Source organism: Ambystoma mexicanum, chromosome 4p, assembly GCF_040938575.1.
Source record: "Ambystoma mexicanum isolate Mex_15411 chromosome 4p, UKY_AmexF1_1, whole genome shotgun sequence".
NCBI lineage: Eukaryota > Metazoa > Chordata > Amphibia > Caudata > Ambystomatidae > Ambystoma > Ambystoma mexicanum.
This window is the reverse complement of record NC_090927.1, coordinates 1046968081-1046981926: the sequence shown is the minus strand read 5'-3', so window position 1 is coordinate 1046981926 and position 13846 is coordinate 1046968081. Positions and strand designations below refer to the sequence as shown.

At 45.4% G+C, this 13846-nt stretch overlaps 1 protein-coding gene across 4 annotated transcripts in view; it reads right to left on the bottom strand.

The window, feature by feature from the left end:
- FAM184A (family with sequence similarity 184 member A) overlaps nucleotides 1-13846 on the bottom strand; it is an 833199-nt gene that overhangs the window by 65668 nt on the left and 753685 nt on the right. For all 4 annotated transcript variants that reach the window (XM_069606609.1, XM_069606608.1, XM_069606610.1 and 1 more), the window contains 2 exons: nucleotides 11524-11641; nucleotides 11123-11227 (listed from right to left, as the gene is read on the bottom strand). In XM_069606609.1, the coding sequence (XP_069462710.1) occupies nucleotides 11123-11227; nucleotides 11524-11641 (223 nt within the window). The remainder of the gene's footprint in view (nucleotides 1-11122; nucleotides 11228-11523; nucleotides 11642-13846) is intronic.

Sequence of the window (13846 nt, the reverse complement as noted above, 5' to 3'; positions counted from 1 at the left end):
CACGGTATCCTTTTCTGGGGGGGGAGACTTCAACTGTGTCCATGATCCGATACTTGATAGGTCCTTCCCGCACCCAAAAGGGCCCTCAGTGGCTACGTCAGCCCTCTCCCTATTAACCGACAGGTTGCACCTGGCCGACACCTGGAGAGAGTGTCATCCTGATGCCAGGGGGTACTCACATTTCTCCTCCCCACATGATCTCCACACGAGACTAGACTATGTCTTCATAAGTAATGAGCATCTGTCACAAATAGAAGAGGCCCAACACCTAGGCAGAACCATTTACGACCACTCGCCACTCCTAGTGGAATGGAATCACGCTGGCCCCAAACCTCCTATTCCAATGTGGAGAATGCCGATTGACGCCCTTGGTGACCCGGCATTCAGGGAAGAGCTACACAAATTTATAGAAAGTTTTGTTGAGAGAAACACTGGAAGTGTTGACCATTTAAGCACAATGTGGGACGCCCTAAAAGTAGTGACGAGGAGGGGAAATCATAGCGAAGGCAGGGGGCACTAGGAAACAACTGAGGGGTGAACTTAACCACTGGGAGCAGCAGATTGAACAACTCGAAGCAACCCCGGTGGCCACTGAACAAAGGGAGGACAACTTCAAAGAACTTAGAACTAACTCTGCTCTAGCATGGGATAGACTCGCCAAATTTGACTAAGCCACCAAAACTAATAGAATACACACAGAAGCAGATAAACCAGGCAGAATGCTGGCTTGGCTCTGCAAGAAAGAACACCCCAGGCACACAATCACTGGGATACAGACTGTAGACGAAGGGGTAGTGCAGACACAGCAAGCCATAAATGACACCTTTAAGAGCTTCTACGAACACCTCTACTCTCACAATGACCAGGTTCCCCTAGAGCAAATCATGGACACCCTGGAAGAGATAGGACTCCCCAAGATGTCCCCTAAACTATCTGAAGCCCTAGACGCAGATATTACAACTGAGGATATCACGGAGGCAATTAAGTCACTAGCCACCGGCAAGACTCCTAGGAGCGATGGCCTACCCACAGAGTTCTATAAAGCTTATGAGTCCACCCTAACACCCCTACTACACGAGGTTTTTCAGGAAGCGCACGAGAGAGGGATATTACCTGACAGCATGAGGGAGACCCTTCTGATCCTGATCATCAAGCCCAATAAACCCCCCGATAAATGCGACTCTTACAGCCCGATAGCAATGCTCAACTATGATGTGAACATTTTGACAACAGTGTTAGCAAACAGATTGGCCAGAATCATAGGGGAAGTAGTACATGAACATCAATGCGGCTTCATACCAGCCCGGAACACAACCATGAACTTGCGCAGAGTGCAGCATGTCATCGCCCAAACCGAGGCCCACACAGAAGCATACGCACTGCTGTCCCTCGATGCCATCAAGGCGTTTCATTCGATTTTTGGGAGTGGCTAGTGGCAGTTCTAGAAGGGTTTGGCTTCGGCCCGGGGTTCATTAGGTGGATCAAAATATTATACACAAAACCCAGGGCCAGAGTAAAAACCGGGAAACATATATCAGAGGTCTGGAACATATGCAGAGGCACCAGACAGGGATGTCCTCTCTCCCCCATGCTCTACGTACTAGGACTAGAACCTATTGCCATCTATTTTCGAAAGCAATTCTTTGATGCTGGGATCCGGCTGGGCGGTATTGACCACATTATCTCTCTCTATGCGGATGATGTACTATTATTCGTCAGGGACCCACACAACAATGTGCCCACGATGTTGGACGTCCTAGACAATTTTGCAAGGGTTTCAGGCATAAAATTCAGCAGGGGAAAATCCTGCGTCTTCTCTTTGGCAGGCCTTAAGGGAAAAGATGTAACGAAACTTCCCTCGGTGGGAATACAGTGGGAAAGAACCTCGTTCAAATATTTAGGGATACACATAATGCATTCCCCGGAGCAAATGCACGAGCACAACACTAAAGCCGCCCTTCCTGCCTTAAGACAATCCATGACCTTCTGGGCGAAACTTCCCCTATCCATGATGGGCAGGGCCTCAATAATTAAAATGATTGTTCTTCCGAGATTCTTGTATGGATTCCAAAACGTACATTTCCACATCAAAGCGCCTTTCTTCCGCCTATTGGAAAGAATACTGAGAGATTTCCTGTGGGGGAAGGGAAGACGCAAGATAGCACTCGCCACCTTGACATTACCATACACCCAGGGGGGAATCCAACTCCCAAACTTTGAAAAATATTATCTGGCAGCACAGCTCAGCTTTATCACCAAGTGGCTAGCAGATGATGCCACATCTGAGACGCCACTCTTGCAGCCACTGGTCCCCCCGTTGTATATGAGAGAACTTTCCTGGGCCCCCACCCACCTGATACGAGATGCTCCCTTCGACGAAAAATTTGGCATAGGACCGAAACCCTCGCCCATGCTAAACACCAGTACTCCCCGAACATTCCGCTGCTCTCAGACCTATGCAGATCCCCTGAGGACCTACAACACCTCAGACACTGGGAACAGAAAGGGATATACTCATGGGGGGACCTATATACAGAGGGGGAGTTTAAAGAATTTGAAACGCTTCAGGAAGAAAATGGCGTCCACACAGGCGAGTTCCTGTGGTACCAAAGGATAAGATCTACGGCACGAACCAGGTGGTCGACATGGCCAGAGGAACCAGAATCAAACCCCTTGATCACGCTACTGTACGAACTGGGAGAGGGAAGGAGGCCGGTGTCTCAGATCTATAGCCACCTAAGTGACACCCCCAACCCACGCAGTGCTGAATTAAAAACCAGATGAGAAGCAGATATAGGTCGGGAATTGACAGACGTTGAATGGAGGAGGGCTCTGACATTTCCCAAAACAGTATCCAGAAACCATAGATTTAGACAAATACAACTGAACCTCTTACATCGGACATACTTAACCCCATCCAGGCTGGCCAAATTTAATAAAACTCAGAGCTCCAAATGTACATGGTGTGAAATGGACAATGCAGACTTGCTTCATGTATTCTGGTTGTGTGCCAAGACACAGCTCCTGTGGACTTCCATACAACAGACAAGTGAGTCTCTGGGGTTGACCAGATATGAATGGACTCCCGCGGAATGCCTCCTGGGCACATATCCCAGACCGGCGAAGCTAAAGCACCTTGCTAGATTAATGGACATCATGTGCATACTGGCTAAGAGGACAATTGCGATGTCCTGGAAGAAACCACCGGGACCTCAACAGAAAATCTGGCACAGAGAACTGAAACGGTGGGTGCTAGCGGAAACGAAGGCCTGGGAGGAGAGTGTGGCCAGATCTACAGACGCCTCGAGCAGGACCTTGAATGCCTGGAAAGTACTCACAGACCCCTTGTTCTACCCCTCCGATGACAAGCCCCCATGAGCTGGGACAAAACCACTGAAGGCAGATCTATGGACTAAATCGGAGTCCCTGAGACCAACCAGTCATAACTCCACGCGGCCCTTGCCAGCTGGAAACCCCCCTCCCCTGATGAACCAGCCCCGGCGCCACCAAACAACACCGGCTTATCAGGAAACAAAACACTTGGAGATAGTTAATGTTGTAATGTTAAGTTGTTATTGTTTAAGATGCAAAGCGCCTTATCCTTTGATTGCAGATGTGTTGGTTGCCTTGTGGTTGTACCAAATAACAAATGCCAATAAACAAATTTGAAAATAAAATATACTAAAAGTAGATTTCATGTTCAAAAGACAAGGGGAGGATTCTCTGACTCATAAAACCCACATCATCATGGTGACACCCTGTTTTCTCCTCCAATCAAGGGAGAGAGGAGACTCTAGCCAATAGCCGGCCTAGGGGGCGCGCTTAGGAAAATCCAGCCCACACACCCCTTTACCATATGCATACATAGAGAAAGCTGAGGACTTAGAAAGACACACAGATTCACCCACTAACCGATTGCTGGTGGAGCACCCTACGAGAGGACCAGACATCTTCCTTGCTCCAGACTCCAAAAACTTGGCAAGCAGAAAGGCCCCTTCTATAGCTGTACCATTCTCAGCTTGGCCTTAAAATTCCAGAAACCAGATTTACCCCAGATACCTAAGGGGAACAAAAGAAACAGCTGGGCTGTGCTGTAACTGCTTTCCTGCTAAAGAATTATTACCAGAATCAAAAGACCCAATCCGGTTGTGCCGTGCTGTGACCGGAGCCATTGCCGTCCCAGTCCAGTCCAGTGTGCCCAGCAGCCTGTCCAGTCCGGTGTGCTCAGCAGAATTTCTGAGCAGAATTCCTGATCTTGATGGACCAGAATACCTGACGGTTCTGTTCAAACCTATATGGTGAGTATAAATAATATAGGACTGTCACTAGCCTATGTAGTGTCCATAGTAATCCCTATCTAAATCCATCCTCTCTTATATTCAGAACTGCATTGTTAGAAATCTTTTTGAATTGCCTGAACTCTCTATATTATCCCTACTATCTCCTTCTGTACTAGTATTGTTAAATATATTTGCGCTGATATATTTCATCTGAAGAAGGCAAGCTCCTCGGCAGGCAGTCACCCTGATCCATGCTAGAAACGTAATTTCAACTTCTGCTTGTAGCTAATATCCACAGCTTTCCGTAGAACCAAGAACCGCATCTCAAATCTACATAGTTTCCCGGCAATCGCGATTACCGCGCACGGAAAAGTTTGCCACGAATCTTCGTTTTGGCAAAATATTACACATGTAAAACCGCTTTCAATTGCACCCAACCTCAGTTTTAAGTTTTCACATTGCTTATTAGTGTCAAATCATTGCTAGTGTTCGCCTGTAACCATATAAAGCGGCCCCCATTAGAATTGAAACCATTTCAGTGACCCAATTCATTCTCAAGATCACTGTAAAACCATTTTGACAGTTTGCCAATCAATTCTGTTTCTCTCTTGTGTTTGCTGGGGGGAAATTGGGATTGACATTTGTTTGAATTCTGCTTTCCTGAAACCTGTTCTCTCTCCTCCTATCTCTCTACATTGCATATTGGGGGGTTGAGGTGTGTGCAGGGGAAAATAGTAACCACATTGCTATTTGATTTAAACACACAACCACAAAAGTATTATTTCTGTGCTGCATTGTTTTGCTCATTATTACTCCTGTGATTATTGTATAACCATAACCATTAAACATAGTGTGATTATATTGTAAACTACATAAATAAATATGTTTACTTTGCAAACCAGCCTGATTCCTGGTTCAGTGTGACCAGGGGGCTTGGGGAGTTCCAAGAGAGGGGCGTGATATGAGTGGTACATCGTTCAGAATAAAAGAACTTTTAGATACAAATAAATAAGGGTTTCAGTTGTGCATTACACGCTAGCATTGACTTGGGTGAAGTGCCGGATTGAAATCACTTACACCCCGGCGGTATTACCGCCGGAGCTATTAGCCCTACTGCCAAACCCCCCGGCGCTATTAGCGCCGGATAACGGATTGGCAGAACGTTAAGTTCCCATTCCCCATTGGGCCCATTCGGGAATTTCTCCGGCGGCGGTAATAGCACTGTAAATCGGCAAAATCACAGCGGATTTGCCCCAGCTCAGAGCTGGGGGAAAATCTGCCAAGCTCGTGATTTGGCAGGCCCTTAAATGCAGCGGTAATAGTGTTACCACTGCATTTAAGGGTTATCGCCAAACTCGTGATGAGGCCCAATGTATGGATCCTAGAGGACAAATGACGAAGTAAAGAATCGAGTGAAGTATCAAAGTTAAAAAGAAGAAGACTGCACGTTAAAGTGCTGTAGAAAACAGAAGTTCAATAAATGTACAAACGCTGAAAAGCAAGTTAGATCAAGTCATTTTGTAGGCTAAGGCTAGCTATGAGTAGCGAGTAGAATGCAGGCAAAGCCGCCATTGTATAGAAACTGGACATTGGCATCAAATAGTAAGTCATAAAACCATGAAGGGGAAGAAAAGCTGTGTCGCAGCAGAATAAGCAGGCTAGTGGAACTGCGTGGCGAGGCTGCCTGGCCTGAAGTCAAGATTGTAGAAATCGAGGTCAGCTATCTACTCGGAAGAGAACGAGTGTGCGGAGGATGAATCCCGGAGTGCACGTTAAGGTGCAAGAAAGAACACAAAGGGTGCCAAGTTAAATACATTTAAAGCATTGAAAAGCTGCAAAATGGACCAAATCGTGGTCTCTTGTCACGTGAGCCAAAGATGGAAATAGAGCTCGAACTTGGGAGTTCCAGACACGATAGCGAGTCCCTTCACTTCAGTGCATTCTCTGGACGAGAATACTCTGCAAGGCCAAGTACAAAGACAATTACATGGCAGAAGTCATGGGTGATGAGAGATGTTGGGCTAACTGGGTGGTGAGGTAGCTTCTTATCCTGGCTCCTCACACCTGGGTTTTGGCTTACGTGCTGCTAAATGAACTGAATGTTACAGACATGGCACAAGCGTGCCAACCAATTGTATTAGTCCATATAACGAAGGACCTTATAGCTTAGCAGACCAATGAAACACAATATGACTTGTGTTTCTGAAATGACATGTTTTAAGAGGTAGGCATGAGTTGTCCACCTGATAAACAACAGCCAATAACAATCCTAGCTCCTATATGATTGTATATCTAGATGTTTCCCTTACCCAATCCCAATCCTTAATAGGTTTTTTACTATTGCCACATAGTATGACGTCACTCTGACGCATATTGAAGTATATCAAGTGTATTTTGTGTAGAAATCATTGAGAGACCGAGCGTATGTCTGATGATGTTCGTTGTAACCTCCCTGTTTTAGATAATTGTTGATAAAACAGTGACTTGCCATCTTCTAGAGTTTGTCCTGTTATTTGGACTCAGAATTATACTGGTATAATCCCATCCTTTATCATATGCTCATTCAAAGGGTCATAAGCATAGTTTTATAGGATGATACATGGCCTTTGGGTCATACCATTTTTCAGGATGTTCTATATAAATTGCTAGATGCTTAATGTGTATGCACCATGGTAGAGAACGGCCAGCAGCCTGCAAGAGGAGGTCCTGAATTGCTTCTATACATTTTTAGGCAGTTGGGAGGAAGACCATTAGGTTATCCAATATAAAAGAGGCCTTGTGATTATTAAATGATCGACACATTTCAGATTAAACTCAATATGTTGCTGAATGGTAGGTGGAGACTTTAGCAACTGCAAGACATTTTTCAGAAATACATTTTCAGTTGCTGACAAACTGCAATAGGGGCGATAGCCTCATAACTCCGCCCAGTAAAAGGTAGCCTGCCTAGTCTGCATCTCATATCTGGTTAAGGATGGCCGAACTGCCCTAATGCCATGGTCCATCAAAAATCTTGCAATTGCCGAGCTATAATACACAAGAGTGAGATTTGATTTATCCAACTGCAAGGTCCACCTACCACAACCCATACACCTTATACACAAATAATCATAAATCGTAACCTGCTCAATCGGGACTCCTCCCAATATTATTGACAATTTAGTTTTATTCTTTTAAAGGGCTGGTGACAAGGCCATGGTTTCAATTTTTGCAAAATGTATAAGAAGGCCATTCATGTCACAAAAGTCCTTGAACAATGCTAATTGCAGCTTCAATCCTGTTGGGGTAAGAGAAACCAAAACAGCATCATAGTGGGAATTTGGGATTCTTAATTCTCTGGCCATCGCTGGGTCTCTAGAAACTACTGAACAGCAACTTGCTTAGGTTGTTGGCATCAGGATTGTGCTATTCTTTTGTTGGACTCAGGTTTGGCTAATTCTTCCCATTCACAGTCCTCTCTTTGATTGTCACATGCTGTCCTTGAGGTAGATTCCCTTAGCCTTTCCCTTAGCCTATCTGTTTTTGTCTGTATGAGAGTGTAAGCCTTGCGTATGTATTGGTTACTGTTTCCCGAAATTCCCTAGCGCCGTTCCCTCTAGCTAGAGATTTATGTTGGATGGCTCCACCTGCTGGAGGGGAGCCGAGCATGCAGCAGCTGCTGGCTCCATGGGCTCACCTCCCTTTGATTCCCTAGAAGGGGTTGGAGCAACTATTATTGCAATGTGACAAAGGCCTGCTCCATGAGTGTGGAATATTGGAGATAACCAGGAGGTCCTCCCCATGATGCCATTGGGACCAGCATTACATGCCTCGTGGAGCCCCCGGCTCCCTGGGTGAAACCACCATTTACCACAAGGGTCAGGAAGGGGACTTCGCAAATGGGAGGAAAAGCAAATCCACTGGACAAACTGAGAGGTATCCAAATGGTTTAGGAAGTCTACAAACTCTTGTGAACACAAGGGACATGGGTCTCCTGAGGAAAGCTATATGCAGCAGCCTTTCCCAGGTGGTGACCAAACCAGAGGGTTAGAATGTCTCGAGTTGAATGAGAGCAAAAGCAAAATGCTATAACCTGTCACATAGGGCACTTGGGATCAAGATGGATGACAAAACAAAGTTGTGTTGGCTTTGTTTTTTCTTTGTGTACAAGTAAGGGCAAACTGCGATGCAAAAGTGTAATCTCTCTAGAAAAAATTATAATAAAAGTCAGAATGGTCTTCTCCCAAAGTAATGTTCTTATCGCTGGACTGGGTAATTAGGCCTTCAGGCCCTTGGAACTTACTTATGAGTCTATGCAGTTCTTAGGAAGTTGCTTTACTTCCCCTCCTCCAGCACTGTGGACTTATGTGTGTCCCAAATACTCTTGTTTTGCCCAGCTAGTTGCAGACTGTTGACCTCACTAGTCACTTTGGAATCAAGTCCTTCAAGTAGATGGGCTTGTGGCAGTGGCCAGTATTGAGAGCTAAAGAAGTGTCCCTGGGCTGGGCATACTCTAGTCTTCTTTCCTTTCACATCTTTGAGCTGACCGTAACGTTCTTGCCCTCGTCTTGTTTCTCCTCCAACATCTGGTCCTGAGTAGGGTTGAACTGGCCCAGTCGAAACTTCCTATTCCTACTTTCTATGTTCTACCCTGCCTTACCTTCTCCTTCACCCTTCGATCTCATTTGCTTTCTTCTAACCACTTCTAGCCCATCCTCTTTGCCTAAGGTGACTGGTTCTGTGTCACTCCCAGGCTCTGATATCCACACCTCTTCCTGGCTCCTGCCTTCTACTTTGTGCTTTTTGCCCCTGTCTTCTGCAACTTTCTCTAAGTCTGGATCCTAATGCGGTCTCCTTTTCTTGCACCTGGAGCTGTCCTGCGTCTGATCTCACCACCTCTACTTCGGTGTATTTTTCTCTTTTGTTACATTTTCCTTCAAGTGTTTCCGCCTCTCGCCTCCAGATGTTTCCAACTCCACTGTGATCTCCTTAACTTACTCTTGTCTCTTGATGCTAATACCTGCGCTTTGCATTCCTTTACTACCACCAACTCACTCTCACCTCTTGCTCTTACCACCTCTACCTTAACTTCTTTAACTGCAATGTCTACCTTCAATCACCTTTCCACTACTGATCTTACCACCTCCTTCTTCTAACCTGCATCCATTATTGATGTTACCACTTCCTGCTTGACCTCTCCTGCTACCACCTGCTTCTGTTCACTCTCCTCTCTTGATGTTATACCTCCTCCTGGATATCTCCTGCCACCACAGCCTCCTTCTGCTCATGTGCCACCCCTGATGTTACCACCAGTTTCTGTTCTCCACTGCCACCACCTCTCCAGCCGCCCATTATTCCACTGCTCTTTAATCGCCATCCTTTTCCAGGTTGAGGCTCATGCTCCTTTAACAGGCACTCAGCAAGTGGGGCTGGTTGCATTTATACTCTGGCCCCATGGACCTTGGAGTCTTACTCTGAAGCTCTGCATGTGTGAGTGTTGACTTAGTGAGGGCATTAGTTGGTTAGCTTACCCGAGTGTGCCTGGGGCTACTTTGGGTTCAGGGACTTCGGTCAAGCCTATATCTGGCCTGTCCACCATTTTGGATTTTAGATATGTTCCTCTGAGGCAGCCTGCACTGAGCTGAGCACAGTGATGTTTCCAGCATGAGAGCTACAAACTAAAAACATGCTGGATAAGCTTTTTGGACTTTCATATTCATTGGTAGTATTGTACGAGCAGAGAGCATATTTTGTTTACCCAGTGTTTGATTGTGTCGCGGAATACTGTAAATTCAGTACGTATTCTATTGGAATCTTAGCTTTTAGGCCTGCATGAAAATTTCATACAGGCGTACAACCGGGTGCTCCTCCAAGAGGGAGGAGGAAAGCAAAGCGGAGATGCAAACTCCATTTTGCCACCGTCCTATACCTTAGACGAGCTAGAAAATGGAACAGAGTGTTAAATGGACGAGTAAAAGCATTAAACTTTGCTTCTTTTTCGCCTCCATTAAAGGTAAACAATGACCCCTTATTACCTGTTTCTACCGGTGTTACTTTACAAGTGTCTTTAAGCAAGCTTTTTAATAGAAATAAAAGACATATTGAAGTGGGAATCTTTTTACTTCTGATGGTATCAAAGAAATGCATTTTAATTTGCTACTGGCACAGGCTAATGAAGTACTACATCTATGTGTGCATTGGGAAACCCTGCAATTAAAATATCTATACAGCAAAGACACTGCTATGCGTCCAATGGAGCACTGTGTATTTACAAACAAAAGAGCGATACTAATACTGTTGGTAGAAAGACTACGACCTACTCAAAATATCAAATGCAAAGAGAAAAAGAGAGCTGTTTATGGGCCATGGTATATAAATTACATCGATGTATTGATGGGTCTGGTGGAAAGGATGGTGGGAATCAATGAGCTAAACTGCCTTTAAAACTTGTATTTAAGATTCCCATACTAATCTATGTCATGACCTTTATCACCAAACGAAATGGGGTTTCTGTATGCACATGTTAAGGAGTGTCCCTGTTATGTGTGTGCACTCTTCACAACCTCTGGCAATCACAGGCTTCCAACATATTCATTTTTGTATTTATTAGTTTAAGCCTGTTTGCCGCTCCTATGATGCTTTTCAGCTGAATCAGTGGGCGATGAGACACTAAGTGTAACACGATGCAACAAAATATTGATAATAGCAGTGTGTCTAAGACTGTGCTGTCTGTTACTTCATGCAGAGTATATAGTTTGATCTTTAGAAAATATTTTCAACAGACATGGACAAATATTAGCATAGAAATACATATACTGCCATTGGTCTTTTCATGTGACTGTTACAGAGGCAAGTATACATACCTTGACCAGAGGATTAATGACACCAACATTGGGACTTGCATTGAAGACTTTATTGAAGTTTGTCTCTCTGTTCACAAGCTCTAGCTGATAGAACTTCTTGTCATCCTTTCAAAGAAAGAAGGATAAGGCACTCTAACTTAATGTTCAATCGGATAGAGACCAGGCTCATAATGTCAAGCACGTCGAACACATTTATAGCATAAATATTTAACAACAAACTTGCATGTCTGGGGATGCCTCTTTCAAAAATACCTTGGAAAGTGAGCAATTATTCATAAACCACTGAACAGCTTGGGGAATGCTACATTATTTATACTAATGGTATTGTACTGCAAACACTTTGCAGTGTTGCAGCGATCTGCAGGGCAATTTAGATAGCGGAGAACAAAGAAAGGACTTACAATCAGCTTCTTTATTAGCTGATCCCGCTCCGCGATCATGTCCTTCAGCTCAGCTATAAGCTGCAAATCTTCAGGCCTAGGTTCCCGGTTTTGATACTTTTCTTCCATTTCTTCTAATCTATAAAGGAAAAAAACCATGCCTGTCAACAGTGTCTTAGAAAGCAATACAGGAATACTGGATTGGGGGTACTCTTTTCTCTTGGTGCAACAACAGCCTTGATATTTCATTTTAGTTGTACAATGAACAACGAAAAACTAGTCTGAAGATGGACAATTGTGAATTTCCCTGCAAATAGTGATATTCAATGAAACACCAGTAAATATAAGGGAGATTTATCTCACTTTATTAACAAACAACAAATCATGGATGTCTTAAAAACATCACCAGCACTGTATTTTCACCTGAAAAGTAAGGTGTGATATGTGATGAGTGAAAACTGATGCCTGGAACGTGAAGCACTAGGTTGGGGGCTGTGACCAATTGGATTCTGCTCCGCCCAAGAACAAAGATGAGCAGGGTAAAATGGCCCACTCAGCCGTCACACTTCTACAAACCAAAATCCAACACAATCATAAAGGCAAAACAGGACAGTTAAGAGATATACCTACTTTTCCTTTTGTGGTCACGTGGACAGAGGGAAGGCTATGCTCTTAAGAGGGGTGTGAAGGTGAACCACTAGTGAGCCAAAAACACAGTATCACAGTCCTAAATAAGGGGAATGTCCAATCAAGGTTCTATAAAAATATATACTTTAATTGAACACACCATCTGCAAAAGACTAAATAGAAAATACTGTACAAATACCCACCCTGAAGGAAGAACAGAGAAGATGCAACAGACTGAGGAAAGTAGCATGTTGAGCGTAGCCCCAGCGGTGGTAAGTAAATTCCTAGCCACAACAAGGATACCAGTCTCTAGGACCCAAATGAACTGAGGGAGCAGTTCTGGGCCAACAGTACCTGGATTGAGTTCTTGGTGGGCTGACCGAGTCAGACCCAGTGTGGAACGCTTATGCGAGCGGATCGGGCTCAGTTGAGGCAAGTTGGATCGTGTAAGCCCAAACAGCAAGCAAGAGTCGAGTAGGGGCAAATGTGGTTGCCCTGTGTGGTGGAAGGGAGGCACCCAAGGATGCAGGTCAGGGCGTTCCCAGTATCGCTTCGCAGTTAGGCCAGGCCAACCCAGGCTTTTACCCACCGGGAGGGGTCGATGAGTGATGCTCCAGCGGTTTGATTTGGCAGGTGATGGTCGTTGAAGTGGTGATACTGTGTGTGTTGATGTGCGGTCGATGAGGCAGTCTTTTCAGGGGCTAACTGGGTCGAGCCGTGTTTGTAGCCCCCGGCTAGAGTCGTTGTGTGACCTACCAGTGATTTACGACTGGTCTCGGTGTCAAGCAGTCGCTTCGGGCCCGGCAGGTGACGAGCTTGGCTAGGGCACAATGCAGCTTTCAGCTGGTTCCAAGTGCAAGAAATAGTTCGATTTGGTGGAGGGGTACAAAAAACAGTGCCTTCCCTGTCATTCAAGCTGCAGTGAACACAGAGCAACCGGATTGATGCGGGAGAACAGGGAGTTTCGGCAGGTCTGGCCCTCCAGTTGCAGTGAGGCCCACTGAGGCGGACTTGAGGATGTGATGGTTCCGTGAAGGGCCAGCTCTTCCAGCTTTAGGAGATTCTGGTGCAGAGTGGTAGGTCCTGTTTCACAGCAGAGGTCCCTCACAAAGTTCCCTAGTAGTGGGTAGGGGACAGATCATGCTTCTGTGTGGATGGCTCCTTCTTCCCATCAGGCTGAGGGCTTTGGAAAGTACAACTTTCTCAAATGAAGTCTAGAGAGTTCTTCAAAGTGAATCTGCGGCCTTAAGAGGATCTGAGAGAATCTGCTGAAGGGGTGGTAGACCCTTTAAAGGCAACTGTCCTCAGGTGATTGTGCTAAAGCTAGCCTGCCTTAGTGGTCCAATCCTTGTTCTTGGATGGAGTGGATGTTGCCCTTCTGATGTCACACCCAAAGTGCTTTGCTCCAGAGGAATTGGAGGGGACAGGAAAGGGAAAGAGAGACAGCGAGAAATAAAATGGTGGCAGTCTCCTTACAGTGACCAGTGCACTCCTGCCTACCCTAATACCAACCCTTTCACTTCTCACTAAGAAGAAAAGGCCTTTAGAGATCTAGTACCCTGGTGTGAGGATACTCCTTTTGAAGGGGTATGCTCCTTTGATACCTGGGTCCAGGATAGCTGCCTGCTGTGCGGCTCTCCCTGGCAGAGGGTCTCACCTGCCCTCACAAAGAAATCAAAGAAGAGAATTGATCCTCCAGGTCTCTGTTCTGCCATTT